Source organism: Anomaloglossus baeobatrachus, chromosome 5 (genome assembly GCF_048569485.1).
Source record: "Anomaloglossus baeobatrachus isolate aAnoBae1 chromosome 5, aAnoBae1.hap1, whole genome shotgun sequence".
In the NCBI taxonomy this organism is placed as follows: domain Eukaryota; kingdom Metazoa; phylum Chordata; class Amphibia; order Anura; family Aromobatidae; genus Anomaloglossus; species Anomaloglossus baeobatrachus.
The window spans coordinates 119,790,391-119,809,384 of record NC_134357.1 but is presented as its reverse complement, the minus strand read 5'-3'; the positions used below and the strand labels follow the sequence as shown (position 1 = coordinate 119,809,384).

Sequence of the window (18,994 nt, the reverse complement as noted above, 5' to 3'; positions counted from 1 at the left end):
GCCACCAATATGTCACAAACCACCGGGGGGGTCACTCTTGAAATCCCCCGCGCTGGCTACCAGTACGTCACAATCGGGGGGTAACAAGTGGGGGTCACCCCTCCTTTATACCTCCCGACCGACAGACAGAGCACGTGACGCGCTCTCTAGCGCCCCTCTTATAGTCAGGCCAATTATGGAATTGCCCGACAATAAGCAAGGAGGCCGCTATACTACTTATGCCGATTATTGAAGGGTCCCCGGTGAGAGTAAGGTATATATTCCCCCGACCTCCGCGGGCGGAATATATAAAATCTCCCCGAATCTCACTGGCCTCCCCCCAATAATCCTTGGCACAATTCGCTGCCACCAACCGATTTACGGTAACTATTAGCCGAACACACAGACGTGGGATTCAAGATCGAGATAACAGAACAGCCCAAGATTAATTATATAATTTAATCAGCCTAAAGCACACTAGAAACTACAATATATACAATAGGGAATCTACAGAATATACATATGTCAGAGTACAGTTACAGATAAAGCATGGTTTACAACAGGTATGCAATTCAATCAGTTACCTTGTGCGTCTGGCCACAGGGGGGCGCTGTAGACCAGGTTTCTAGGAACTCCCGCAGATGTTTCCTGCACGTGCCCCCAGCGAAAGAACCCTGGAAAATGGCCGAAGTAGGGTTATCAACCTGGGCAAATCCAGGTCCCCTCCTACCTTAGTGACCTCAGAGGGAGCACTGCTCCACCCCTGGCTGGAGTTATGGACAATATCCACAACATGGAATATGGGCCATAACTTTGCCTGGGAGCGTCGTAGGCGGACGCCAACGCTCTCATTGTGACAGTTATGAATTTAGCTACAGAACGAGGGGACTCATGACCTGCCTGCCAGTTCCCCATTGGCTGATATCACGCCTGGGGCATTTCCCGATGTCCTGCTCCCATAAAAAGGGTGTGCCGGCATCGTCCGCATGCAGAGACACCATTTTTATGGTTGCCATATTTATCGGAAATATGGCTTGCGAGATATGAACCATTTTTTACTGGAGTCGTTCTGTCTGGCTATTTCCATAGCCTTGCTAATGAGATACAGCTCTTGTTACAGGGTGACGGCAGGGAGTCATCCTGTGTCCTTTGTTCCCACACCACCTCATCTCCATATCACAGGACATGGCCATGGAGGTGTAAGTGGAACACTGAGGACAAGAAGGGAGGGGGCACTGCCAGGGAGTGATGAGGGATTATGACTGGAGTCATAATTCACCTTCATATCCCGGGATTTGCCTCACATATATATATATATATATATATATATGCATATATATATATATATATATATATATATATATATATATATATAAACAATCTCAAAAATCAAAACCTAGACCAGCTCACCTGTTGAAGCTCTGGAAAAACTGAATCCTCCTGGTTACTTCTGTAGTACACGGATCCGGACTGGGAGACCATCCAATAATTTGTGTAGACAAAGAAATGGATCAAGCAATAAAGTCCAGGTGGCAGTAAAAAAATTTTTTTCCTTTTATTAAATATTAAAAAAAATTTTCAGAGCTCCTGTCATATTAAAGTGCAGGACACATACAGAAACGGACGACGCGTTAGATGCCTTCCTCACGGTCCAAGCCAAAACCCATATATATATATATATATACATATATATATATATATGATACTGTAAATAATAGAAATAATACAGGACACTACACTTTGTATTATATGCATGCCACTATTTTAGCTTTAGGTATGTAGTGATCAATAAGGCTAAAGGGGCAAAAATAGGAAAAACGTTCAATCTCGGCTCCTTATGAGTTGATTGAGTCCACAAGTCCTATTACCTGGTGGTATCAGAATATCTGGACACTCAGGATTACTTTAGAGGCATTACATAATACAGTAAATGTTTACTCACTTGCATCAACATTCTCTTCTTCTATCTGATTAATTCCAAATAGGTGTAGGCCACTGGCAGGAATGTTGTTCTTTAGTGATTCTGTCAATGTTTTGTCAAGTAAATTTCTGTCATATGGCATAATTTTAAATGCCTGTAAAAACATATGCTGTATATAGTATTAAAAAAAAAGACTCAATGTGGATAAAAAGACAATAAAAAGCATCTGCTTAACTAATAACATAGAGATTGTATGTTTCTAACGACACTTGGAGAGAAGCCTAAAGAATTTCTGTTCTCATTAGCTAACCCTTTACACTGATTCATGTCCACTCAAAAAGTGATAAAAACTAGATAATATTCCTGGGAAAGTGTCTGACTGTAATTCTGTAAAAAAAAAAAAAAAAGATTCCTCTACTTGCAGAATCTGGGATCGCACAGTTCAGGCTAGCGGTCTTACAATGCCAATGACCAGCGGTCTTACAATGCCAATGACCCAAGCAATCAATCCTCTAGAGAACTCTGTCACCGGGAAGGAAGAGGTCGGGAGGTGGGGAGCAGGGCATTCTTGAATCCAAAAAGGGGACAACCCCTTTAAGTGCCTTCAAGATCAGATTTCATTTCACCTTAACATTAAAGAGGTTGTCCACTAGTTTTACACTGATGCCTATCTTTAGGATAGGTCGTCAATCTCTGATCTCCTGAGGTCCATCACCCTGCACCCTCAGGGTGTGCTTGGTTATGCTCGGTGCTGCCAGATGTCGGAAATGTTCAGTTCAGTTCTGGAACTGCAGCCGCCGGGTACTGCACATCTGCCTCCGATTGATTTGAATGGGAGGTGGATGTGCCGTACCGTGCTGCAGCCACTGTCAGTTAACAGGCCAGCTCCGGAACTGAGCATTTCCGGCCTCCTGCTGCCGCCAGCCCCAGGAACAGCTGATCAGCGGGGGTGCCGGGTGTCAGATCAGGCATTGATGACCTATCCTAAAGATAGCCCATCAGTGTAAAAGTAGTGGACAATCCCTTTAAGAACCTATTCTTACTATGTTCACATGCAAGTACTGTTCGAGTGTAGAGTAGGCAAACACTGATCCATTAAGTCAATAGCCCATTTCACATGTGTGATATTTCCATAGGCCATCTGTCCACGGACAGAAAATTGCAGAATGCACTACTTTGGTACACTTCTCAGACTAGTCTCATCCATTAAACGTTAATAGGTTTGAGAATAATGGACAGTACGTGGACACAAAAAGAATTATATTTGGATAGAAAATGTTTTGCTTTTCACAATTGAGTTTTACATTGTTCCTCTGTGTAGTTCCATGACATACATTTACATTAATACTTTCATTAATGTGAATAAACATTTAAAAAAATGCTAGTCTTTCTACAATTCCAAAATAATATGCAAAACACATGATAAAGCTACAAAAAGGCTCAAGTATATTGTCCACCCGTTTATCAGTCTGAAATCAGTTTCAGCTTCACATTTATTATTTTATCAATTATTTTCTCACCTGACACATAAATTCAACAGGATTAGATGCGCTGTCGAGTAAATTACTAATTTCTTCCATGTCAGTGAAGTAAGATATTTTGGTTTCACACAAAACTAGATCTCCAGAAAAAACTTTCAAAAATACCAATCCAGATGGTAGATCTATGAAGAACAATAGTACATTTCTTAAAAATCAAGAATACATTATTAGCTTTGCTAGAACGTGGTTTCATATAAACTTATTGATAAACGTCAGTAATACGGAAATGCGATATGGATAGAATATTGCATTAGTATAGCAGATCAGTAATGATGGTGGACGGTCTTTTCAGGTGGAAATTAAACTAATTATGTAATACGGACATACAACATACTTCAATGGGGGTTTTCCATATGCACGCATTAATATTTATTTATAGAGCACCATTAAGTCCATGGTGCGGTATATGAGAAGGGGTTACAAACAGAATACATATCCAAGTTACAATAGACAGACTGGTGCAGAGGGAAGAGGACCCTGTCCTTGCGAGCTTACATTCCGTAGGATTTTGGGGAGAAGACAATAGTTAGGGTGTTGATTGGGCGGCGGCTCTGCACGGTGGTGAGGCGGCGGCGGCTCCGCAAGGTGGTGAAGCGGCGGCGGCTCCGCACGGTGGTGAGGCGGCAGCGGCTCCGCACGGTGGTGAGGCGGCAGTGGCTCCGCACGGTGGTGAGACGGCGGCGGCTCCGCACGGTGGTGAGGCAGTAGCTGTGGTGGTGGTGAAGCAGTGGGGTCATTGAAGATTATAGGCATTCCTCAACAGATAAGTTTTCAAGTTCCGTTTGAAGCTTGCAACTGTAGCAGTATAATCTGACGTGTTGAGGCAGCGAATTCCAGAGGACAGGGGATGCCCGGGGGAAGTCTTGGAGGCTTTTGCATGAGGAGCGAATGAGAGAGGAGGAGAGAAGGAGATCTTGGGAGGACCGGACATTATGTTTTGGAGTGTAGCGGGAGATTAGTTCAGCTTTAAGTTATGCCCACAATTTATATGCCCATGTGAATATTAAATTATGGATCTATTTACTTAGTGCACCCAATATGCGAATTTTTATGGTCTTTACCAAGGGGGCGTGGTAATAATGCAGCACAGACTAAAGACATGCCACAGAGACTCCTGTAAGCGCTGCCCCCTTAGAAAAGATCCCACTAAATAAAGAGAGCCATAGCCTGGTAACAATTTAAAAAAGGAAAAAATGGAAGGATAGCAGTAGGAAAAAATGAGCAAAAGCAGGGCCTGTTTCACTTGGTGTGACAGGTCCCCTTTAAGGCTTCTAAGAAGGGTGTAAGCAGTATAGAAGCCTTTGTGGATAAAGTTCTAAGGACATTTTGGGTCTATGCTTGTCCTCATGTTACCAGGTGATGATCATCTTACAATGATACCACTTTGTTCCGTCCAATAATAGGTGAAATAAATGGTTAACAGCAGGCCTGTTCCTCCAACGCTTTCAAGGTGATGTAATGGGATGAACTAATTCCCAGACATTTTAATTTCTGCTTTTAGGCTAGGCCCTCTCTGTTTGTACAGTTTTGTGGAGTAGGACACTGGAAATAACAACTGTGTGTAAGCTTTCCGTGAAATTCTGACCCTATGAGAAGAACATTTAACCTCTTCCTTTTTCCAGTTCTCTAGTATTTCTCAAAGGTGAATACGTTTTCTCACCATTGAATAATAAAAAGTAGTTGAGTGTTCACAGACTTTGCCATTTAACAGAAGATAAATGTTGACAGATCAGTGTGAAATCCAATGTATGTGAGGCATTCCCAATTAATTTCCTCATACGTAATCTCATATTCTGCAGAGACATGTATGTATTGAGTAGGTCAGAGGACATCGCTTCCAGCAAAACAAGTGTTTGGGCACTATAAATATTAGGGCAGATTTACTAGTGTGATTAAATTCCAATTTTGGCAGAAACGATGTCGTCCTTTGGTGAATTTTGGCACAAATTATTGCATTTAATACTGTTTGCGCTTCACTGAACAAATGGAATGAAGCCTTGCTGCGAAGGGTGTAGCTTAGCTGAAAAGGGGCATGACGGAGAAAAAAATGGTCTGAAATAAGTTAAAGGGGTTGCCCAGCCTTGGGGCTCAAGTCTATGGTCACTCTATGTTATCCTAAATCCTTACAGCATTCACAGTCAGGATTCTCCAGTGCTGGGAGTGGGCACTCATAAGACCAAAAGTATACAACTTGCATACTTCTGGACACATTTCAACCAAACGTGTCTGGCCGTACTCAATTCACTTGTATTGAGCGAAGAGGTATACGTCTAGTTGTCACATGACCACATGTATGTCACGTGCCCATGTGGAGCCCCATTACCTTCAGGTCGCCTCAGGGTCTCCAGGGACTTCACGTGCTAGTGATCTTCTGGCCACTGGTAGGTCAGGTTAACTTCATTGGGAATCGTGACGCCACTCTTGGTAAATCGTGACCGCCACTGCAGTTTAGGGAGCGCCTGGGGCTGATGGTAGATGCAGTCAGTTGTTGTGGCCTCCCGAGAGTGAGGCTGGCCCCAGGGCCCAGTGTAAGTGTGTAGTACCACAGGTCGCAGAAGAACTCACACACAGGCAGCAATGTCTTTCAGGGTTTTTACTCACTTTCAGATGGTAGCTGTAAGTCAACCCGGGCGATGCTATGATGAACCAGGTGGAACCAGGTATCCCTCCGGCTGATATAGGGGTGGCTGCTGACTCGCCTTCCTAGCCCTTCTTGTTTGGAGTGACTACTTACTTGTAGTACTGCGGGAGTCACCCAGGGAAGTCACAACTGCCGTTCTCCCCTTTCTGGCCCGTTTGCTGGCAGCGTGGACCAAGGTTAAGATGGCTCCAGGCTCAATCCTCCTTATGGGCCCTCTAGTTGCTGCTGATGCTGCGGACTCTGTGTGGTTCGGGGAGGTACATCCAGTACCCTCACCAGCAGGTTTGACAGGCCGAGTAGATGGGTTCCTGCTCTAGGGACCTGTTTTCCCGTGCGGGCTTGGCCTACCGGTAGTCTTCTTACTCAGCCACCTCTTCACTAGGTGGATTTCAGGCAGCACCACTGGGTAGCCGCTCTCCCCCACCAGCAGCCACTACAGGTGCAGGGTCTTAGCGTGTCCTGCTCTTCTGCTCTACACCTCAGACGCGGCTGCTTCACTCCTACTCCTCTGACTGCCACTGCACAACTCCTCGTCTCCAGTCCCACTACCCACCACTAGCTGTGATGCGAGGGCTACGAACCCTCCCTGGGTCTGCCCACGGGTCCTCTCTAAGCTGTGTGTGTGTCCTGGTTACTTAGTGTCTGTGTGTCCACACCCTAGTCAGCCTTTGGGATTACCTGTTTTGTACTGACCCAGCATGGGTGCAATACTCAGTGGTGCCTGACCAGGTCAGGGGCGCTACACCCGCCTGCTCCCGGCACCGGCATTAGAAAATCTTGACTGCGTGCTGTGAGGATTAATAGGTCTGAAGTCACATAGAGTGACAGCAGACTTTAACCCCAATCCTGGGGTTAAAATGAAGGAAACAGTCAAATCAAGCATGCAAAATTAATTCAAACCTAGAACTTATTGTCTTAAAGGGTTTGTCCTACAAAATACAATTTAATGTTCCTGTGCTGAGATAATCTTATAAATGTGCCATTGTTATGTACTGTGTAGCGGCTGTGTCTGACAGTGCAGGAACATGGTCCGATGATACCACAATTCCTGAGAAGTAAAAATATATAAAGACAGGACAAGATGGGATCGCAGTTGATTCTTTCTTTGAGGTTAAACATTTTCCTGTCTGTTTTTAAACATGCTTTACCTCACAGAAAGCAACACCTGCAATCCCATGGTGTAACGTCTTTATACTCTCTTTTGTTTCCTCCCCTGCTTAGTGGAATGTTCAGACCATGTTCCTATTACACAGAGCAGGGGCACATAAAAAAAATGTTCCTGTTCTGAGATAATTTTATATAACACATCCAATTGTGGAACTTATTATTATTCCAAGATCTATTGATTAAAATAAATTCTGTTTGCAGGTAGAACCCTTTAAGTTAAAAACATGTAACTAGTGATATTCCACAAACAGGAGATGTGAATAGTACACGTTTTGTGCACAACTGGTGCTTAACTATAGTATGTGACCAACCAACTGCAGGTTTGCTGTATCTTCCTCTTTGAGTTCGCTTACAAGTGCGTATAAATACGACAAGTGCAAGCCAATAAAAAATCGGATTGCACTCGCACCAATGTTATTCAATGAGTCAGTGCTGACCTGTCATTTTATTCCTCATGCCTGAAAAAAATCGCAGCATGCTGAGTATAGTTTCCTAAAATGGTAAAGACTTGCAACACAAGTCAATGGCTGCGAGAAAAAAAAAACAGACATCACACGGACCATCCATATACCGTCCAACATGTTTACAAAAAATAAAATAAAGAAATCGCACACTCACATGACATATGGAACACCAGCGGTCTAAAGATCCTATATAATATGCTAATGAGCGCAGGGACTAGTCACAAGGGCATTAGTTCCTGCGCTCATTCCGCTCTCTTAGCATGTAAACACACCCACAGGGGCGTGCTAACATGCTATTCAATGCAGCATCACCAGCAATGATGCGCGTACCTGTGTCTGCTGTGATCTAAATGCTTGGCACTTCCATTCATGCGCAGTATGAAGCCAGGTGTACGCGTCCCGGCTTCAGAGAGGTCTAGTGCACATGACTGGAAGTGGCGGGACTTCTGATCAGCAGTTACAGTGCACACACGTACGCACATCACCGCTGGTGATGCTGCATTGACTAGCATATTAGCACATCCCTGTGAGTATGCGACCATGCTAAGAGGGCAAAAAGAGCGCAGGAACGTACGCCCTTAAGACTAGTCCCTGCACTCATTAGCATATGATAAAAGATCTTTAGAAATACTTTTTCTAAAGATCCCTTTATCTATGCTAGTGTATACAGGGACGGTTAGACAGGGATTAGCACTATGCACCCAGAACTGCTCGTGGCTCTGGATACATATAGGACCTGACAGGTTCCCTTTAACTAGTTTATATAGACAGTTAAAAAAAACCCGATGCCAGTGCAAGAAAAACACCACCAGCATTTTCCTAAAGTGTTTTCTGCTTAAAAAACTTGACAGCTATGCCAGTGTCTAAAATACATTGTGCACCTATCCTTGGACAATCATCTAAACATGGTCAACTTGATCATGTAGCATGAACCACTGCGGTGAATCTGGCATACATTCAGACTTTCTAGTACAAACTGGGATACATTAGCAGGGCAATAAATCTGCCCCATTATGTATATGGCCAGTTTCTTAGCTGACTGTAAGATTAGACAAAGACTGAAAACATTAGAAAATACAAATAAATAACGACATTAGGCTATGTGCGCACGCAGGAAAGAATTGACATGTCCATTTTTTTTTCAAGCTCAAAAACGCAGCTTTAAAAAAAAGTTGTGTGCAGACAGCAAAAATGAAAACTCATAGACTTTGCTGGGGAAGCAAAGTCATGCAGTTTTGAGGCCAAAAACGCACCCGAAAAACGCGCAAAAACGCCGCGAAAAACGCACTGTGCGCACATAGCCTTAGAGATGAGCGGATTAGTATTTGCCAGCCCATGGTACTGGTCAGTGGACTGGCAAAACTTCCGTCTCTCTGGGCTCCCAGACTCGGCGTATAATTTGTTGGCTGGTGCTTCGTTATCTGTGCACCATATGGCGCAATGACGGTCATGTAGGATCGTCCAAATTAAGGTACACCATGTTTTGGTGGGATGGCTTTTACGCTTTTTTGATCAAAAGCAGTGTTACTAAGTACCCTATGTTATTTCTATGTGGTATTACTATTTACTCACTTACTGTAGGGTATATAAACTGATTGAGTTTCTATCTTGTCTTGTCAGTAATAGACAATCTAAATATATCAGTTTTGATGAGATATTAACTACTTATCACCTCCGTTTCCTCTTCCTGTCAATATTTTGCTATAGACAAGGTACGGTACATTTTCTCAGGGGTCTTATACAAAAATGCTCCAATTGCAACACCAGCATCATTTTTTCTGCACAGTATATACAAGTAAATACAACTTTACCCAAGTTTTATAACATTTTTAGTAATTGTTAAAAGTAAAATATTGTTAAAAATAACATTAATAATGTAATACTTACATATTAATCTGCCCCTAAAACTTTAAAGTGGTCATAGCAGAAATAACAATCACCCCTTGCTTACTCTTAAATGTGATGAATTTTACGGGGATCTCCACTATAGGACAATCCCTTCTCATTCCCCATGTTTGGCCCCATCAAAATAACAACACGAATATGTACTTCCGCTGCCTGCGCCATTCCAGTGATCTCGGTACTCGCTGTCCCGGGGCTCACATGAGCTTGTTACATCACACGAGTCCCGAGCCCAATGACCACCAGCTTTTTTCTCCCCACCTTTGGACATATAAGCGATCAATGGGAAGTGAGCGTCAGCCGCAGCTATGACTTCCTCTTGATTACTTATACATCCGAAGGCGGGGAGAAAGAAGCCGGTGGTGATTGGGCGCGGGGCTCGTGTGATGTAACAACCTGACATTAGCCCCGCAAGAGCAAGTGAGGGCACCAGTCGAGTGGCACCGGTAAGGAGGGGAGTATAAGATTTTTTATTTTAATAGGTTCAAACATGGGGAATACAGTCATATGAAAAAGTTTAGGCACCCCTATTAATGTTAACCTTTTTTCTTTATAACAATTTGGGTTTTTGCAACAGCTATTTCTGTTTCATATATCTAATAACTGATGGACTGAGTAATATTTCTGGATTGAAATGAGGTTTATTGTACTAACAGAAAATGTGCAATCCGCATTTAAACAAAATTTGACTGGTGCAAAAGTATGGGCACCCTTATCAATTTCTTGATTTGAACACTCCTAACTACTTTTTACTGACTTACTAAAGCACTAAATTGGTTTTGTAACCTCATTGAGCTTTGAACTTCATAGGCAGGTGTATCCAATCATGAGAAAAGGTATTTAAGGTGGCCACTTGCAAGTTGTTCTCCTATTTGAATCTCCTATGAAGAGTGGCATCATGGGCTCCTCAAAACAACTCTCAAATGATCTGAAAACAAAGATTATTCAACATAGTTGTTCAGGGGAAGGATACAAAAAGTTGTCTCAGAGATTTAAACTGTCAGTTTCCACTGTGAGGAACATAGTAAGGAAATGGAAGAACACAGGTACAGTTCTTGTTAAGCCCAGAAGTGGCAGGCCAAGAAAAATATCTGAAAGGCAGAGAAGAAGAATGGTGAGAACAGTCAAGGACAATCCACAGACCACCTCCAAAGACCTGCAGCTTCATCTTGCTGCAGATGGTGTCACTGTGCATCGGTCAACAATACAGCGCACGTTGCACAAGGAGAAGCTGTATAGGAGAGTGATGTGAAAGAAGCCATTTCTGCAAGCACGCCACAAACAGAGTCGCCTGAGGTATGCAAAAGCACATTTGGACAAGCCAGTTACATTTTGGAAGAAGGTCCTGTGGACTCATGAAACAAAGATTGAGTTGTTTGGTCATACAAAAAGGCGTTATGCCTGGAGGCAAAAAAACACGGCATTCCAAGAAAAGCACTTGCTACCCACAGTAAAATTTGGTGGAGGTTCCATCATGCTTTGGGGCTGTGTGGCCAATGCCGGCACCAGGAATCTTGTTCAAGTTGAGGGTTGCATGGATTCAACTCTGTATCAGCAGATTCTTGACAATAATGTGCAAGAATCAGTGACGAAGTAGAAGTTACGCAGGGGATGGATATTTCAGCAAGACAATGATCCAAAACACCACTCCAAATCTACTCAGGCATTCATGCAGAGGAACAATTACAATGTTCTGGAATGGCCATCCCAGTCCCCAGACCTGAATATCATTGAACATCTGTGGGATGATTTGAAGTGTGCTGTCCATGCTCGGCGACCATCAAACTTAACTGAACTGGATTTTTTTTTTTTAAACAGGAATGGTCAAATATACCTTCATCCAGGATCCAGGAACTCATTAAAAGCTACAGGAAGCGACTAGAGGCTATTTTTGCAAAAAGAGGATCTACAAAATATTAATGTCACTTTTATGTTGAGGTGCCCATACTTTTGCACCGGTCAAATTTTGTTTAAATGCGGATTGCACATTTTCTGTTAGTACAATAAACCTCATTTCAATCCAGAAATATTACTCAGTCCATCAGTTATTAGATATATGAAACTGAAATAGCTGTTGCAAAAACTCAAATTGTTATAAAGAAAAAAGGTTAACATTAATAGGGGTGCCCAAACGTTTTCATATGACTGTATATTAAAAGCTTTCCTTTATTCTTCCATAAGTTAAAACTGATGACATGATTTAGAATGTTTTTGTTCAAAACGCGTAGCAAAGTTTTTAATATACTATCTGCAGATGATAGTGGGCTTCTTCTAATCTGGATATGTTCTCTGCACCCTCGTGATTATTACCCATGTAATTGCCTACTTATATGGCCTGGTGGGCAAACATCTTTGTTTCTGTCATATTCTAAGGAAACATCTAGAATAAGTTATCATCTTCACATGATACATGTGCAAGTAGTTTAGAAAAAAATGCATACGTTCTAATGACTGAGCATTAAAGGTAACCTGTCACCAGATATTTGCCTATTAGGCTAAAAGAATCCCCTTCTGCAGCTCCTGGGCTCTATGAAGGTGCACCTTGGCCCTGACTCCCCTTCCAGACCCTAAAAATAACTTTATAAAACTTGGCCCTTAGGTATGCTAATTACCTGTGTTGGCCAGATGGACGGGCTCATTTTCTGCTCCTTTCCCCCCTCCTGACGATGATCGCCATCCTCTTGTCTTGATTGACAGGATGACGCCCTCTGTCATCCTCCTCGTCGCATTTTCAAATCTCGCGCCTGTGCAGTTATGTCGGCTCGCACAGGCTCAGTTCGTTCTGCCATATCGCGGGCAGAGCGGAAAACATAGCTGCCCTAGCTCGCACCGGTGAGCTAAATGCGCAGGCGCGAGATTATGGGCAGGTACGAGCATGGCGCTGGTGAGGTCATGCACAGTGCCGACCTCACCAGCACCATGCTCGTATGGCCTATAATCTCGCGCTTGCGCATTTAGCGCACCGGCTAGGGCAGCTATGTTTTCTGCTCTGCCCACGATATGGCAGAGCGAACTGCGCCTGTGCGAGCCGACTTAACTGCACAGGCGCGAGATTTGAAAATGCGACGAGGAGGATGACGGAGGGCGTCATCCCGTCAATCAAGACAGGAGGACGGAGATCAGTGGCAGGAGGGGGGAAAGGAGCAGAAAATGAGCTCGCCCATCTTGCCAACATAGGTAATTAGCATACCTAAGGGCCAAGTATTATGAAGTTATTTTTGGGGTCTGGAAGGGGAGTCAGGGTCAAGGTGCACCTTCATAGTATGCAGCCCAGGAGCTGCAGAAGGGGATTCTTTTAGTTTAATAGGGAAAATTCTGGTGACAGGTTCCCTTTTATCAAATGATTATATTAATCATCTTTAAGTACTGAAGCATCTCTTTAAGATAAGAGTTAAGTTAGCCTTACCTGGGGCATCCACTGATAACATGTATTCATTTTGCAACGTTGCAGGCAGACGAGTAGAAGGACCATTCATGGGGACAAAATAAACCTCATTTTTAATCCGACTGTCCAATTTGCACTTAAATATTAGGTATATTTGTGTCTTTACCTGTAACACACATTTACCAAGATTATAAGTGAAATGGAAAAGTACAAGTTGTTGCTTTATGATCATTTTATGTTCATTCTCTTGTATCATTATTGAAATGGTGGCTGTTGTATCAGTAACCTGAAAGAGAACCTGTCACTTGCTCCAAAAATTTTAGTTAAATACCTTATAAAAATCGCAGAGTTCCCTTTTCTATTTTGCGCTATGCAGCTTCATTGTTGTGATACACAATTTTGTTGCTTTTGCAGTACAGTATGTGAAATCTCTGCTTGCAGTCCAACTGGGCATTTCTTCACAGCATTTACTGGGGGCGTACACTTTTAGGCCTGAAATGGTGATTGGGAGCATCTGTTAGGGAGGGGTGAAAGTGCACGGCCCAGATAAGATTCGGAAGAAATTCCCAGTTGCACTACAAGCAGAGATTTCACATACTACTCTCCAAAAACACTAACTTTGAATATCTCTGAAATGGAGAAATGCAGCGCAAAAAAACCCATAAAAAACACAACTGAATTAGCGGAGCTCAGCAATTTTTAGAAGGCATTTCACTCTAAGTGACAAGTCCTCTTTACTTTTATTCAATAGCAAATGCAATGACGGACCACATTACAAAGTACTTTTTCTACCCAGAGATATGTTTTCAGCCGGAAAGATCACTGCAAATTGACAACCATAAGGTCCGTTGATTTTTTGTCTTACTTGTTGCTCACTGTCAGGTGTTAAGTGTAATATTTCTCTAGCCAGCTCTCCTGTCTGTCAAACTGCCAAACTAATTGGCATAACAGAGAGATAGCTTTCAATCCAAAGCAGGCAAGTCAATGATATTTACAGGAGCAAAGCATGTTGGGAAGTGAGGGAAAAGGAAGTTCCAGCACCTGTAATTCTGGCAAGAAACTGCTTACATAAAAATAGTGGGTGAGCAAAAGAAATATGACACACTAGATATACAGTGACAAGCAAAAGGGTAACATTTTTTTGAACTTTTGATTTTCAGGCTCCATATTTCATCATCCCCTACATTTTTGAGCGTGAGAATACCTTCATTTTATAGACAATCATCTTGGCTACCTCATACATAATTTTGACTTGCAACTCTTTAGCATGTGATTAGTTATGCAGTTTCTTGTCATGTCACTGCAATGTTACTGTTTTGCTCCTGGTGTTTGAAAAAATCTTTTTCTTCCAGTATACTACAAATTGCAACCTGTTCTCACAATCCCTAACAGCTCAGTGTGTTATTAGGTTGATTCCCAAGGGAAAGGTCACTGGTTCGAATCGAGGAGCAGCAAAGAATATTTCCCAAGAAAAGAGGAACAGCATCATCCATCTCATCAATAGCTGTCTCTCGGCCAAGAAAATTGCTAAACTGCATCACGTGAGCACCATGATGGTTGGAAGGAGATAAAATTAAGTCCTTTCATCTATTTAAAAGCCAAGAGATGGACATCCAGGCAAAATATTGGAGTCATCAAGTCAGCTCATCAAAAGGTCTCTTAGTTCTGGCTTGACAAACATAACACTGAAGGTGGCTTGTATGCTTTGTAATAGTGAGATCACAGACGTCCATGCAAGTAAAGGTGCTGATTGGCTTCCACTGTCCCCAGACCTCAACCCAATTGAACACTTGCGGGTAGAGTTGAAGAAAAAGCTGTATGCATAGCAAAGTGAGTTGACCAGTATGCACCAACATTGGGAACGTGTATAGGAGACCTGGGATCAGATTTCGGTTGAAACATGAATCTGATTGACAGCCCAGAAGGATTCAGGAAGTGTTGAAAGCCAAAGGTGAATTTACAAAATACTAACAAAATAATAAAACTAAAATTTATATTTTTAGAAGCAAAACGGTAACAATGCAGTGACATGACAAAAATCTGCATAACTAATCATATGCTAAATAGGTAAAAAATTGTTTAAAAGAACTGAAGTCCTCAGTGGTTGATACCTTTTAATGGCTAACTGAAAAGATGGTAATAATAGCAAGCTTTCGAGACTACTCAGGTCTCTTCATCAGGCATGGTATAACACGAAATCTGAAGAGTCATATATTTATACATAAGAGGACATAGAATAGTGCAGTAAAAAAAAAACAAAAAAAACCCCAAGTTATATGAAACAGAACTCTTACTATGGCAGGGGGGAAAACTGTTGTGGCCATAAATATTGCTGCAATTCACTGTGAAGGTTTTATTGTCCTCTGATTAGGGTCTGGTCCAGGGCTGTGACACGCTCGGATGGTCAGAGGAGCACATCTCTTAACTGATGTAAAAAGACATGAATCCATGAGACACATTCATTCCTGCTCTGAACGTGTCAAAGGTCATCATAAGTTTGTACTCCCATAGTCTCCTATCTCTCTGGGACTTAAAGTTTCCTTTCAATACCAGCAATTTCATGTCCATGATGCTGTGGTCGGGGTTACAAAAATGTTTGACCACAGGTAGATCTATTCTTTTTTCCTTAATTGTGTGGCGGTGAGAATTCATCTTTGTCCTGAGCTGTTGTCCTGGCTCCCCTACATACAGACCCCCAGTTTGACAGTTGGTACATATAATTAAGTACACCACATTGGTTGTGCTAAATAGTTGCAAGTCAAATTCATATATGAGATAGCCAAGATGATTATCTAGGTCTTCTCACGCTCAAAGCTGTAGTGGAAGGTGTGATATGGAGCCTGAAAGTCAAAAGTTCAAAATATGTTATCCTTTTGCTTGTCAGTGTAATAGACCATATGCCCACTGTGAGGCATCCCGGGATATGAAGATGAATTATGACTCCAGTCATAATCCCTCATCACTCCCTGGCAGTGCCCCCTCCCTTCTTGTTCTCAGTGTTCCACTTACACCTCCATGGCCATCTCCTGTGATATGGAGATGAGGTGGTGTGGGAACAATGGACACAGGATGACTCCCTGCCGTCACCCTGTAACAAGAGTTGTATCTCATTAGCAAGGCTATGGAACTAGCTAGACAGAACGACTCCAGTAAAAAATGGTTCATATCTCGCAAGCCATATTTCCGATAAATACGGCAACCATAAAAATGGTGTCTCCGCATGCGGACGATGCCGGCACACCCTTTTTATGGGAGCAGGACATTGGGAAATGCCCCAGGCGTGATATCAGCCAATGGGGAACTGGCAGGCAGGTCATGAGTCCCCTCGTTCTGTAGCTAAATTCATAACTGTCACAATGAGAGCATTGGCGTCCGCCTACGACGCTCCCAGGCAAAGTTATGGCCCATATTCCATGTTGTGGATTGTCCATAACTCAAGCCAGGGGTGGAGCAGTGCTCCCTCTGAGGTCACGAAGGTAGGAGGGGACCTGGATTTGTCCAGGTTGATAACCCTACTTCGGCCATTTTCCAGTGTTCTTTCGCTGGGGGTCACGTGTAGGAAACATCTGTGGGAGTTCCTGGAAACCTGGTCTACAGCGCCCCCCTGTGGCCAGACGCACAAGGTAACTGATTGACTTGCATACCTGTTTGTAAACCATGCTTTATCTGTAACTGTACTCTGACATATGTATATTCTGTAGATTCCCTATTGTATATATTGTAGTTTCTAGTGTGCTTTAGGCTGATTAAATTATATAATTAATCTTGGGCTGTTCTGTTATCTCGATCTTGAATCCCACGTCTGTGTGTTCGGCTAATAGTTACCGTAAATCGGTTGGTGGCAGCGAATTGTGCCAAGGATTATTGTGGGGAGGCCAGTGAGATTCGGGGAGATTTTATATATTCCGCCCGCGGAGGTCGGGGGAATATATACCTTACTCTCACCGGGGACCCTTCAATAATCGGCATAAGTAGTATAGCGGCCTCCTTGCTTATGGTCGGGCAATTCCATAATTGGCCTGACTATAAGAGGGGCGCTAGAGAGCGCGTCACGTGCTCTGTCTGTCGGTCGGGAGGTATAAAGGAGGGGTGACCCCCACTTGTTACCCCCCGATTGTGACGTACTGGTAGCCAGCGCGGGGGATTTCTGAGTGACCCCCCCGGTGGTTTGTGACATATTGGTGGCATAGCGGTGGGATCGAGATAATAGTGTGTGTGAGTGTGAGACCCATACTCCCAGACACTAAAGACTGCCTGCAGCAGCTGTGGCTGCTGGGGTCTTCAGACCAGACCAACACTAGAGTGTCAGAGTGCAGATACTGTAAGGTGTGTGGGTGCATCAGGTGTCAGTTCTGTGTCAGTGACCAAAAGTCTGCAAGAATGGCTGATGGCACCAGGAGCAGAGCTATGCAACTGGCCAATGCTAAGGCAGGAGCCGAAGAGAGGGAGGACGGTGCTGTGGACAGCAATGAGGAGGTTGCCCACGAGTCCTCCAGGAGCTCGACGCCAGAAAACCGTTCTGCCGAGGACATTGCGCAACCTGGCACTGCTGGACAAGATGAGGAGGAGCTCACCCAAGGTTCCTCAACGAGCCAGATGCCAGCCCTCCGCTCTGAAAGGGACAGTGAATCGCCTAGCTCTGCAGCGTGCCGCAGATCACCACGTGCCATTCCACCGAGCCTGGGAGGCTCGGATAGCCTTCTTCAAATGGCTATGGCCCTTCTCCAGGCTGGAGACCAGAAGGGCTACAAGGAACTCCTGGCAGAGCGCAGGGCAGAGCGGCAGGCAGCGCGTGACGCTGAGGCTGCGGAGCGGCACGCAGAGCGTGAGGCTGCGGAGCGAGAGCGGCAGGCAGCGCGTGAAGAGCGAGAGCGACAGGCAGACCGTGACTACCAGCTGCAGCTAGCTCAGCTCCGGCCCTCATCAGCCACATGTGACCTTCGAGACACCAAAGTTCCAAAGGTCCGTGTTGAGGACTTCCCAGTGCTGGAGAAGGATGGAGACTTGGACTCTTTCTTGACTGCTTTTGAACGGACTTGCTTGCAGCACCATCTGGACAAGGACCAGTGGGCCAAATACCTGACCCCCCGTTTAAGGGGTAAGGCCCTGGATATCCTTGGGGACTTGCCTGCTGAGGCAGATCAGGGCTACGACACCATCAAGCGGGCCCTGATCCAACAGTACAACCTCACTCCAGAGTCCTACCGCAAGAAGTTCCGGAGCCTACAGAAGGGACCAAAGGACTCCTGGGCTGACCACCAGCGGGCACTTGCCCGAGCTGCCGACCACTGGACCCAAGGCCTGCAGCTTTCCACCGGACCGGAGATCCTGGACTTGTTCATCACGGAGCAACTCTTGTGGAACTGCCCTGAGGATCTCCGCCAGTTCATCCGAGACCAGAAGCCAAAGGGGTCCACGGCTACAGCTGCCCTTGCCGATGACTACACCAACAACCGGGCCCCTGAGGCCAGGAGAGCGGCCACCAGCAGCACCTGGAGAGGGGGTAAGATGAATTCGGCGACTGCCCCACCTGCCCCTAGACTGCAGGGGGTGTCCCCCTCAACTCCCCTCTCCAGGCCCGTGGCGGAACCAAGACGGTGCCACCAGTGCAACCTACCTGGACACTTCAAGGCCATGTGCCCTCAGCGTCCCAAGGCCCCGGCTCCGTCCCCGTCCCAAGGGCCGCCCAAGGTGTATTGTGTGGGTGGGGGTGGTGGTAGGTCCCTGGACAGCTTCCAACCTGTCACCGTCGGCCGGTCTGTGACCATAGGACTGCGAGACAGCGCCTCGGAGGTGACTCTGGTGCGGCCTGAGATGGTGTCCCCCCAAGACTTGATCCCTGGAAAAACCCTCGCTGTCTCCGGGATTGGAGGCACTGACCCGGCGCTGCCTGTTGCTGACATTTATGTGGACTGGGGCGCAGGGCGGGGGGTGAGGGAGGTGGGGGTAACTGATCGGATCCCTGCAAACGTGCTACTTGGGACAGATTTGGGG

At 44.7% G+C, this 18,994-nt stretch overlaps 1 protein-coding gene across 2 annotated transcripts in view; it reads right to left on the bottom strand.

Moving 5' to 3' along the window:
• The window catches only part of PIK3AP1 (phosphoinositide-3-kinase adaptor protein 1), a 235,529-nt gene that overhangs the window by 124,463 nt on the left and 92,072 nt on the right, over positions 1 to 18,994 (bottom strand). For both annotated transcript variants that reach the window (XM_075347214.1, XM_075347216.1), the window contains 3 exons: positions 13,022 to 13,166; positions 3,421 to 3,563; positions 1,922 to 2,054 (listed from right to left, as the gene is read on the bottom strand). In XM_075347214.1, coding sequence (XP_075203329.1) covers positions 1,922 to 2,054; positions 3,421 to 3,563; positions 13,022 to 13,166 — 421 coding nt within the window. The remainder of the gene's footprint in view (positions 1 to 1,921; positions 2,055 to 3,420; positions 3,564 to 13,021; positions 13,167 to 18,994) is intronic.